Raw genomic sequence first — 12067 nt, 5'->3', positions numbered from 1 at the left:
CCCCAAACCCACTCCAACCCTCCAATTGTACTTCATTGAAACCCCCCCAAAACTTGCCGAAACTCCCTGATGGTCCAGCGAGGGTCCCGGGAGCGATCTCCCGCTCTCGGCTGCCAGCAATCAAAATGGCGCCGATGGCCCTTTGCCCTTTCCATGTGAAAGGCTATTGGCGCCATTGCTCCTTCCATGTGATAGAGGCAGGCCAATGGCGCCGATAGCCTGTCACATGGAAAGGGCAAACGGCCATCGGCGCCATTTTGATTGCTGGCAGCCGACGGCCCGAGAGCGGAAGATCGCTCCTGGGATCTCTGCTGGACCACCAGGGAGTTTTGGCAAGTTTTGGGCATGGTCGGGAGGGTGGGTTGCAATGAAGTACATTTGGAGGGTTGGGATGGGTTTGGGGTTTTTGTTTGGGTTTATTTTTACCGTACCGGTTTTAATTAATCAAATTGGAAGGGTTGGGGCGGGTTTCGGGTATTGTTTCGGGGGGGCAGCCAAGATAAAATCAGCCCGAATCATGGGAAAACGAAATTTCCTGCGGTGGGCCGATAACAAAGGCCGAACCAAAAGGTTCGACCGCAAAGTTAATCTGATTGGTGAATGAAAGAGGAGGCGGGCTTAGCCTTGTCCTCATTCACCAATCATGGAAAAAAAAATAAGACATCCCCGAAAATAAGCCCTAACCTGTTTTTCGGAGCAAAAATTAAATATAAGACCTGTCTTATTATCAGAGAAACACGGTATTAGGAAAACAGAACAAGCCAAGCTGCTAAAGATCCCCTCACAGAAATAATTGTAAAACTATATTAATAAATGTTTCAAAACAGCTGATGAACAGAATACGGTCAAACAATTAAAACTCATAAAAATTATTAAAAATTGTCCAAATATCAATAAAATATTTCAAAACAGCAGACACATCACATAATACTCAATAATTAAAATGGCAGTCAATCAAGAAAAATAAACTTAAAATGCCACCTTTACTTACCCTCTCCAGCAACTCTCCTACTCCTTTCCCTTGAAAGCACATACCAGGAGCAGCAGCGGCTGCTGAAGCTCTGTCCTCACGGTCCTCTTCTTTAGGGCCCACAAGTCACTCATACACACCCCCCCCCCCCCCCCCCCAATTAAACCCTACAACCAGTCTCTGACTCACACACAGACACCAGTCACCTCCCTGCCTAGTCTTATCTCTCTCTGTCTCTCACACACACCCCAGTCACCTCCCTGCCCAGTCTCTGTCTCTCTCACACACTTTGCTTAGAGCCCCAATGCTGTGTTCCCCCTTTAATTTTGCAGTGGCAGATTTCCAAAGGCTTCTGCTGCCTTCTCAGCCGCACTGAAGCAACAAACATTTATTTTAGAAAAATATGCCACAGCACTCAAGCCTTTCTTCTGGCTGTCGGGATATCCCTAGGCTCCTGTGGCCCCCCATCTGCCTGCTTTTACGGCCGCTGGGAGCTCCAGTTGCCCCATCTGTAATCAGCATGGCTGAGTACCACTGAGTGCAGTTAGTGTAGCTGGGCTCAAAAAGGTTTGGATAAGTTAATGGAGGAGAAGTCCATTAACGGCTATTAATCAAGTTTACTTAGGGAGTAGCCACTGCTATTAATTGCATCAGTAGCATGGGATCTTCTTAGTGTTTGGGTAATTGCCAGGTTCTTGGGCCTGGTTTGGCCTCTGTTGGAAACAGGATGCTGGGCTTGATGGACCCTTGGTCTGATCCAGCATGGCAATTTCTTATGTTCTTATGTTCTAATCGCGGCTTTGCCGTGCTCACTGTTGCATCGGGGAGGGGTGGGGATCCCCGAAGCAACCGGCCTCTTCTTGCTTGCGACTCACTGCCACTTTGGGGAATCCCTACTCTATCGCGGTTACCTGCCACTTTGGAAGTGGGAAATGCTGGTGCAGCTGGTCTCTTTTCTTTGTGGCTCACCGCTGTGCTTAATTTCAGCACTTCCACGTGGTGGTCACAGGATCGGGCTTCTTTGCCGCCACAATCCTGGACACTGCCACTCCTCCCAGCCCCCCTCAAACCACCCCAGCCCCGGGCTGTGAGATGCCCCCCCCCCCTTATTCCTGCCCCACCGGCCAATCAGCGGCTTCCTCCTCCCACTGGCAGAAAGAAGGGAGGAGGCTTCTGATTGGCCCACGGAGCAGGAAGAACGGAGGAGGCTTCCGATTGGCCCGCGGGGACAGGAAGAAAGGAGGAGGTTTCCCATTGGCCCGCGGGAGCTGGAAAAAGCTAAAGGGAAGTATAACTGAGGCTTTGGGACACCGGGAGCCGCAACACACCAGCTGGTGCTTGGCGACACATTGGTGTGTTGCAACACACCGGTTGAGAACCTTTGCCTTAGGCTGTTCTCTTTGAGTGCACTCTTTCAACATGCACTGTCTGGGGCCTTTGCTCTAATTTTGCTGCCCTGCCCTTAGGTTGACTTCTTTCAGTGCACTCTTTCAGCATGCACTATCTGAGGCCTTACCATGTACACACATTGTTGTGTTTTTTGTAGCTGTTACTTCCCAGCAATGCTTTAGCTTTTGGGGTGCTACTTCCTCTTTCTGGGGCCTTTTTACTAAAGGGTTTTCCCCATTCTTATTCTATGGGAAAAATGCTTAGTAAATAACCCCCGATGTTATTGGTTCAAATCATAATTCTGCATTAAGGATAACATGCATTACATGTATATGTCATACTGTTTGCATATATTACTGTACAGGTTAACACCAAATGTGCAGTTAATGAAATGTACATTGTTGTGTGCTATTAGCTATCTTGTCCTTGCAGAATGTGATAACCAAAGAAATTGGCTGCATTTCAAACAGTGCACTTCATGTGTTTGTTAATAAAGTGCCAAGGCAAAGAAGCACTGGCTGGGCCCGGCCTTAAGAACCAGGACCCAGTGATGTCATCATCCTGGGCCACGGGGTAGTTTCCCGCCATGGCCCTTTTAAAGGCAGAACAGATGTACGCGCATGCGCCTAGGAGGTGGCGCGGCGCAAGACAGCAACATCTCCCCGGGGCCTCCAGCCGCATTGAGGAGTGTCGGCAGCCTCGGGGCCGAGAGGAGATGATGTCATCGGCCTCCTGCTGCGAAGGTAAGCGCCTTCTCGCAGCACAGCCCGCGAGCAGGAGCGCAACACAAAGTGATGCACATAGGCAAAAACAATCCCAACTACACGTACACAAGGCTGGGTTCTGTTTTGAGAGTTGCCAACCGGGATAAGGACCTTGGAGTCTTTGTGGACAATACGTTTAAATCCTTGACTCTGTGTGCGGCAGCAGTCAGAAAAACAAAGAGAATGTTAGGAATGATCCCAAAAGAAATGGAGAATAAAACAGAAAATATCAGATTGCCTGTGTATCGATCCAAGGTGCAACCTCACCTTGAGTCGCTTCTCGCCAAATCTTAAAAAAGACATAGTGAAACTAAAAAAGGTGAAAAGAAGAATGAAAAATAATAAAGGGTATGGAACGGCTGTCCTATGATGAGAAGCTACACAAGTTAGGGCTCTTCAGCTCAGAAAAGCGATGGCTAAGATGATTGAAGTTTATAAAATCAAACGTGGAGTGGAATGGGTAAATAAAAATGATATACCCTTTCAAATAGGGGGGCACTCATGAAACTAACAACCAGAAGATTTAAAACAAATTGTAGAAAATACTTTTTCACTCAGTGCACAATCAAACTGTGAAATCTGTTAGGAGGGAACATGATCAAAGCGACTAACCTAACAGGCTTTAAAAGAGGTTTGGACAAGTTCCTGGAGGAAACGTCCATAATACATTATTAGCCAGGTAAATAATGGTTTAATGGTTTATTAATTTTTATATACCGACACATCGGACAAGCCTTCACATCGGTTTACATAGCATAAACAAATCAGAAATACAATATTCATAAAATAGTAACAATAAGAGAAAACAGGAATTAAATCCACTTTATGGGATCTGCCAGGTACCTGCGACATGGATTGCCCACCGTGGGAGACCAGATTTTAGGCTTGATGGACTTTGCTCTGACCTGCATCCATTTCTTATGTTCTTATTTCAGAAACTATAGATCACAGGCGTGAGAGGATAGTCAGCCCAGATGCAGTTTACAGAGCACAAAGTCAGTGTTACAGTATGTACAGCCACATCTGTACATCAGCCACTCAGCACCTGCTTCCCCTGGGAATCCAAACTATTATTGTTTTGAGACATTTTTCTGGTTGGTTTAGTTTTCTGTCCTTCTTTGGCGGTCAGCCTTACTCTCGTGCTCTCTCCCTTACAGAAAAGGTTATCAGATAATATTCAGATTTTTCTCTGGCATAATGCATTGCCTTTTCAATAGGTAAAACTGATTTCAACTCGTTCATTGACGATTCTACTTGCTAATGGGTGGGTGGGAGGTGGGGATTTGTTACACTATCAGAATGTTACTGGGAGAAGAGAAGCTGGACAAGGGCCACGTTTTTTATTTTAAAGTATTTGCATGGTGTCCTACCCAAGGCACCTTACAATAAAAGAACCAAAAACCCTATACCATTGAATTGTATTGAAATGTAAGCCGCTTTGAGTTTCCTAGGGAAAAAGGTGAGAGGGAAGCCGAAAAAGAGAGAACGATACAACCAGCAATACTTAATATAATGCTTAATGGAGATGGTTAAAGGAAGGCAGGCAGAGGCTTGGGTAGGCCCGCTTTAATGAGCCTGGCTTTAATTTCATTCTGAAAACAATCAAAGAAGGGGCCTTTTGAGTATCAGATGGGGGAGATGCTTCTAAAGAAAAGGGGATGAGTAAAGATAAGGCGTGAAAATGAGGGGGGGGAGGCTTGTTTAGCATGGGGAATGCAGGGGAGAGTGTAAAAAGGCTGAGCAGAGTGGTGGGAAGCGTAAGGATGAGAGGTTGCTAGTGGCACACTCATAGGTGCATTTGTGGAGCAGTTTCAGTGTTGCTTGAAACTCTAGCGGAGCCAGCAGTGCCAGGAAAAGATCAAACAGGGTGACACAAGAATGACAGGGAAGAGTTAATTGAAATGTAAGCTAACGCATGTTGGAGAGGGTAACCATAGGAATCAGGGTGAATATGTGGGGAAAGAGTGCAAGCATCAGGCTGGGGGGGAGACACTGTGCATGAAAGTTCATCTCCGCACGCTCCCCCCACCTCCCTTCACCAGCTCGGGCCAAGATGAATTAAGTTAATTACGTATGCACATGCCCATGGTAACATCAGGCCCTGTCATAAATCAGCCTTGGCTATGTAAATGTGCTGATGACACTCAAATCTTATCTTTCTGTTTCTCTGAGCAGTCAGCAATGACTGGGCTAGATGGAAGGAAGCAGGTTATATCATGGGGGAAATATCCTGGCGTATGGCACTGTACTCCAAGAAGCCAGTTCTGATTTAGCTGGAAGTCCAAAAGGAACTGGAGGAAAACTGTCAAGCCAAACTACCACAGATCATTTGAAAGATTCTGTCTCCTTGCAGATAATGAAGTTTTAGATGCTATGAGGTCCATATTCAGCCACTATCACGCTGAGCAAGTGGGCTTAGGATATTCAGCAGCGGAATTGGGCCACTGAATATACCTAGCAATCTAATAGCTTGCTAGATAAGATAATCCTGCTAACTTGAGACCTGCTCAATAGCTGAATATTGGCACTTAATCTGGCTAAGTCAACTGAATAAGTATCTCTGCCCCAGAATGCCTCTGTCCCACCCTCCACTATTTATCCAGCTACTTAACTGGATAAATAGTTATCCAGCTAAGCGATGGCCTCTGAACATGGCCAAATTTTGAAACAGTACCACTTAGCCGGATAAATCCGAATTTATCCGGCTAAGTGGTGCCGAATATGGACCTCTAATGTTCTTTGGTTAGTATTGTGCATGCTTGTACACTGCATCTTGATCGGGTAGCTATAGAGGGATGTAGTACCTCTTTCAGCGTGGGCAAAAAAAAAGATCTTTTATGGATTCTGTGTATTGTGTTCTGTGTTAATAGCAGATGCAGCAGATCCAGCCTGCCCCTGACTTATCCCAGCCGGCTGTTGTCATTGCAAGTCCAGCACCTGATCCTGCCTCCTCCCCCACCCCAATTTCCATTGCCTGCTCAGAGAGCCCCACTGTGGGACAGCTTGTTTCCAGTAAGTATGGGCTTTGCTTTTCCTCTCTTGGTACTGAGGAGAGAGCCACAGGTCATGGCTCTCTCATGGAACCTGAAGCACATGTACGCTGAATCTGCCAGCAGGCACCACTGAGGTGGGACCGCTGATAGACCCTTTTTTTCCCTCAGGGCTGTGATGGCTGCCCCCATGGCAGCTTCCGCCAGCCCAGGGAGTAGGAAATGAGCACAGAAAAATATCCAGGTCTCCCATACAGTGGGTCAGTCGCCAGCCCCTTTAAAGTGTTACTCCTCCCCTTCCCCACACCTTTTTCTGGAAGGGAATTGAGGAGGTTTCTCCGACCGAAGAGAGAGAAACTTTGAAAACCAGTATAGCATCTGCGGGAAATCCCACAGCCGGCAGGAATACTTCATAAGGACATGAACACATTTGGTATTGCGGAGCTTACCCTGGCCTGAGCTGGCAAATCTGCCAAAGGCCACACTCCCTGATGAGAGCCAGATGTGAAAGAGTGAGGCTGTGCATGATTCTCCAATCCCCCATTTGCTGTGTGTGACCCCTGTGCTTTGACCCTGGATTGTAATTTCTGGGTGAAGTGACATTGTGCCCCTATGAATTATCATGCATAGTGCTGGGTGGCTTGAGGGTGCTGTATAGTAAAAAAAAAAAAAAAAATATGCATGTTGCAAATATTATTTACCTGTCCAGAGCCTCAGGGTTCACTCATTGATGAAGATGGGATAAACCTGGAAGAGATCCGGGAATTTGCGAAGAACTTCAAGATCCGGCGCCTCTCTCTGGGCCTGACGCAGACACAGGTGGGTCAGGCTCTGACTGCTACCGAAGGACCAGCTTACAGCCAGTCAGCTATCTGTAGGTAAGGCAGCCCGTTCCACTTTCATTCTGTTTTACATCACTGTGCTGCCTAAATCAGAGCTAATCCTCTGCCTGGGGTTACAGCACATCACTGAAGGCCTATAATTCCAGTCCTCAAGAAACCCCAACACAAGTAAGGTTTTTCAGGGTATTGGTCATGAATATGCATGAGATATATTTGCATTCATTTATGCTCATGGTTTAAAAAATGCACTTGCCCACTTGCTGGAGGCCAAGTTGATTTTAACTGCCTGTGAGCCTCGGCGCACGTTCCTTCAAGCTACATTGCAAGCGGGCGGAGTACTGCCCAATACTGCAGCTGCAGCAGCACCCCCCTGGAGGAAACTCCCGTGCCCATGACTCCCTACACACAGAAAAGGAGCAGGAAGAGAGCAGGGGAGCCAGGCTGCGCCAAAAGCAAACACCGAACAACCCGGCTGCCAAAAAAAAAAGAGCAGGAGAAGCGGCACCAGCAAATCCCTCTTCCCCCTTCCCCTCCTGTTGAGGAGAGGAGCAGGAGGCAGAGCTGTAACAGCAGCAAACACTCCCCTGCCCCCCTGCACAGCGCCAGCAGACTTTCCTCTCTCCCCAGTATCACTGGGAGAGAAGAACAGGAGGCACAGCCCTCGCCAGCACATGGCCCCTGCCCCTCGCTGCTGGAAGACAGAAACAGGAGACACGGCATCAGGTGCCACAAAAGGCACCCCCTTCATCTTGTGACTAGATCATAATTCTTGGTTGGGGGGAACGCAGGGCAAGTGCATTTCCTTTCTGGCGAAGGAGTCTTAGCAGGAATTTTTTGAATCCCCGTTTATGCTAACGGAGCCCCTCTTTTAGATTTTTATGAGATAGGGGCAGGGTCCCGGGGCCAGGTCCTTGCACTGTCCCAAAGGCTCTGGGATGTGGATTCTCCAAAAGGGAGGGAGGGTTTAGACCTCCAGGGCTCAAGGTGCGGGGGGGGGGGGAATAACTTTCACTGGCTGTACTTGGGGGGGGGGGGGTCTGCGTAAGCTGGGAACGTGTGTGTGCTGAATAAGCCAGGCTGCACACTCCTGATGGGTGTTTCAGTTTAAACTTTACTGATGCAGACCTTCAGTACGCATTTATCCTTTATTACATCCATGTCCCCACTCAGTCTTCCGAAGCTTTTCTTTATCTGGGAAAGTATCCTTCAGTAATGGGGATCCGGGATATCCTGCTCTCCAGGGCATGGAAAAGTAAGCAACCCAGGCTGAGCTGGGAATGTGCTAATGGTGGGGGGAAAATCCCTTCCCCCAAAAAAATCCCCAAGGTCCTGATGTTCTCCAATATTCCTTGTCTCCTAATCTTCTGTTTTCTTCCCGGGGACAGAGACTCCAATGGTGGTGGTGGGGGGGGTCTCCAGATGAGACCCCCTTACTCTCAAGTTGAAAGGGGCTCACTGAGGACCTACATCCTGCTCCACGAGAGGCTGCGACCCTTGAGCCTTAGAGGAGATGCAGGAGAAAAATGCAAAAACACTGGGAGGGGGGCCGCACATGATTGCTGCCCGATAAGCGTCAAGCTGGAAGGAGCTCAGATAACGTGTGATGGTCCCCTGAAGATAGCCAGATGGGAAGGAGAGAGGAGGGGCAGCCGTTCCTGGTGGCCTCCGGATGGAAAAGAGCAACGAGATGAGCCGTCTATAATGGCTTCCTTATCCGAACCATATGAAGAAGAGTGTGGTGACCCTCCTTGAGATCCTGAAGAAGAAAAAAAAAAAAAAGATAAAGGGGGAGAATAATTAGAAATACAGTCTGACCCTGATTTTCAAAAACTATTATTGACAGATAACTCATGTAGTAAATGTCCGGTTTGACATGGCTGGCCCCACCCTGATTCACACTCTGTTTTCAGATTCCTTCCTTCCTCCCCTCTTCACTTGTCTCTCCTGCAGGTTCGAGAAGCTGGACATCACCCCCAAGAGCGCGCAGAAGCTGAAGCCGGTGCTGGAGAAGTGGCTGCTGGAGGCGGAGGTGCGCAATCAGGAGGGCCAGCAGAACCTAATGGACTTTGTGGGCGGCGAGCCCTCCAAAAAACGCAAGCGGCGCACCTCCTTCACTCCGCAGGCCATCGAGGCCCTCAACGCCTACTTCGAAAAGAATGCCCTGCCCACGGGCCAGGAGATCACCGAGATCGCCAAGGAACTGAACTATGACCGCGAGGTGGTGCGGGTCTGGTTCTGCAACCGTCGCCAGACACTGAAGAACACCAGCAAGCTCAACGTCTTCCAGATCCCTTGACGGGGTTGCGCTTGTGCCAGCAAGAGATACCATCCTTGTGCATAATGCTTTGCCCTGTTCTCGAGCGGAGGAAGGCGCTTGCTATGTGTGGCCCTGGCTTGACTGCGTGCAGTCCGTGCATCTCCAGGATGCTCCCAGATCCAGGCTGAAGAACAGAACATGTCCTTTGCATTAAAAAAAAATGTATTTATTTTTGTTTTAAAAAGGTTGTGGTAATGTTTGCTGTAGAGTATGACTCTGTCAAGCAGAGTTACAAGCACTTGGAACTTTTAAGGTCCCTCTAAGTTGCACTGCAGGAGTAGGGACTTAGGCATTGCTCTGTTAAATAGGAGCAATATGGTAGGTGTGCGATGCATTTGCAACTGGGTTTCAGACTTCCCAGTTTACTCCCAGCCATCAGGGACGCTTTGAGTCAGTCCGGGCTTTTCAGTTTCCAACTCCAACCATTTATGTTTTTGTCTTGACAAAGGATGAGAAATGCCAGAGTGCTTAGGTATGGGAATTTAAAGTCCAGTACTGGCCTGATGCTATGGAGCTGGTTCAGTGGTTGACAGTGCTAGTTCACATCCCCAGGTAAACGTGGCTGAGAATGAACTGGACTGGTTGATGTTGCAGAAATTCAGCCAGCGGCCGTGTATGGTCTAAACGTTTGCCAGAGCAGCAGTGCCTAGGGTCTTGGCTGTTCCCCAGTATTTTACATTGACGCAACTATGCCATAAGGAATGGGCTGATCCAGTCCTGGTTCTGCCTCACTACAGGGATGCAGGACTGCATCTCCAAGTATGCAATAAGAGGGTAAAACCAGAACTGGCTCCACCCCTCCCTTACTTCCCAGAGAGCCATCTAGTCACCAGTTTGCAGCTGGTGCACAACTAAATGGAGTCAAGCCCCTGGAGTAACAATAGGATTTAGCCAATCTGATTATTTCAGTACCTTCCTCCCCGCGTTGTGGGACATAAGTGCCAGCCGTGAGTGTGTGGGATTAGGGTGGATATTGCTGCATTTGCGGGACTGGGATGGGGGAAAGTGCTATTGCTGCACCCTAACATGAGATGGTGTGATTGTTTCTATTTCCTAGCTTGTAGACAGATGGACTCAGGACCAGTGGGTTATGCTCCCCTGCCAGCAGATGGAGACAGAGCAAGCTGATGTCATAATATATATAATCCTGCAGTGACCTCAGCCTGCCAGTATTCTTCATCTCCAGCAGATGGAGAATACCTTGCATCTCCCTATGGGGATTGCTTCAGAATTTAAAATTGGAAAAAGAAAAGCCCCACTTTCCAGCGGTGATACCAGGTGGTTCCTCCCCAGTTGAGAATTCCTGAGGTGATTTCCATGGTCCCTCAGATGTGTGCCTTTGTCCGGTAGCTGGGATTCCCGGCGTCAACTTAACTGATTGTACAGCTTAAAGGCAGAGGGTGCAGGAGGCCGAGCGTGGCGGTGATGGCAATTGCCCTCTCCCCCCACAGCCAGAAACCATCTCTGTTCTTAGAATTTAATGAAGGCAGAGACATTGTAGAGGGTTTTGCAGGACTTCCTCTGGTCCCCGTGCTCGGCGCGCCATTCCAATGTTCGTTCCCACTCCCGGGAGCTGGGAATGAACTGGGCAGCCTGGCAGGTTGAGTGGCCTGAAGGGCTAGGCACCGCAGTAAGGATTTTTTCTTGCGCGCCACGTAGTAGGCCGCGGTGGCATTTTTGCGCACTTCTGTGCATGCTTTACTGCCCTATTCCTAAACATCGGTGTGCAAAGTGCGTCCAGCTCTGGGTGCAGTTTGGGAGCGACTTTTGTACGCACAAGTTCTTAAGCTTGGTGGTGCACCCAGATTTTGGCGCTCAGTTTGTGCGTTCATTTGCGGTGCTTACTATCTGAGCACCTAATTTTTGGTGCGCGTAAATTCTGTGCACTTGAAATTTTTCAGCACGAGCTGGCTGGACACACATTCTCTGTTGGCTGTGCACTGATGGCGCTGGTGAGCAAGAAGCCTAAGCGCCTTTCTCTCTGAGTTGCCTGTCATATTTGGTCATCTCAGCCTGATGTATCCTCTAACATGTGTCTGTGCTGTTTAGAGGCTCAGGGAGTGTTGTCTTCCTCTGATTTCGCTAAGCCTGGATCCTCCCAGCCTGATGATGGTCTGGTTAAGGATCTGTCTGCAGGTACGCTGGATCTTGGAATTCCCTTGACTGGTTCCTCCACAGGGGATGGCAGTTCAGTGGGGCTCGCTCCAGTTCCTGCTGGTTTTGGCATGGATCCGGCTGCTTTTTCTTGGGTGGAATTTTTTCACGGTTTGAATTCTTTCTTCAGGCGCATTCCTCTGCTTCGCCCAATCCTGTCATGTCGGACCCTCAGCCAGCAGCCCCTCCCTCATCCAGTCCTATGTTTAAGAGTCACAGTGCACCTCGGTTCGCTGCATGTATTCCCGACAGGAACTCGGATGGCACTGATGAAGCAGAACCTGATTCCGTGGAAGATGGGGAAATTCCTCCGGGACTGGAACCATATTGAACCATGTGGCAGATTTTTCATAGAGATGAATTGCTGGCCCTGATTTCCCAGACATTAAAGATGCTGGGTATTCCTGGTGCAGATTCCATGTCTGAGCTGAAGAAGAATCCTATTTTGGTTTCCTTGTATAAAGCCTCTTGTTTTTTCCCTGTTATGGATGCCATTCAGGAATTGATTGATCTGAAATGGGATGCCCAGAGGCAAATTTCATAGGGGGGTCTATGTACCCTCTGTATCCAGCAGCGAAAGAGCGTTTGCACTTTCCCAAAGTGGATGTGCTGGTCTGAGCCGTCTCTAAGAGGATGACTAT

General features: G+C 48.6%; 1 protein-coding gene across 1 annotated transcript in view; it reads left to right on the top strand.

Annotated features, from left to right (window-relative positions):
• POU6F1 (POU class 6 homeobox 1) overlaps positions 1 to 11787 on the top strand; it is a 199786-nt gene extending 187999 nt beyond the window's left edge. The window contains 3 exon segments of the mRNA XM_029594952.1: positions 5997 to 6135; positions 6823 to 6991; positions 8906 to 11787. Of these exon segments, the coding sequence (XP_029450812.1) occupies positions 5997 to 6135; positions 6823 to 6991; positions 8906 to 9251 (654 nt within the window). The 3' untranslated portion in view covers positions 9252 to 11787.
• Positions 11788 to 12067: the final 280 nt, after the last annotated feature.

Source organism: Rhinatrema bivittatum, chromosome 3 (genome assembly GCF_901001135.1).
Source record: "Rhinatrema bivittatum chromosome 3, aRhiBiv1.1, whole genome shotgun sequence".
NCBI classification, from domain to species: Eukaryota; Metazoa; Chordata; class Amphibia; order Gymnophiona; family Rhinatrematidae; genus Rhinatrema; species Rhinatrema bivittatum.
Note: the sequence above shows the minus strand (reverse complement) of the source record. Positions and strands in the feature narration are given on the sequence as shown.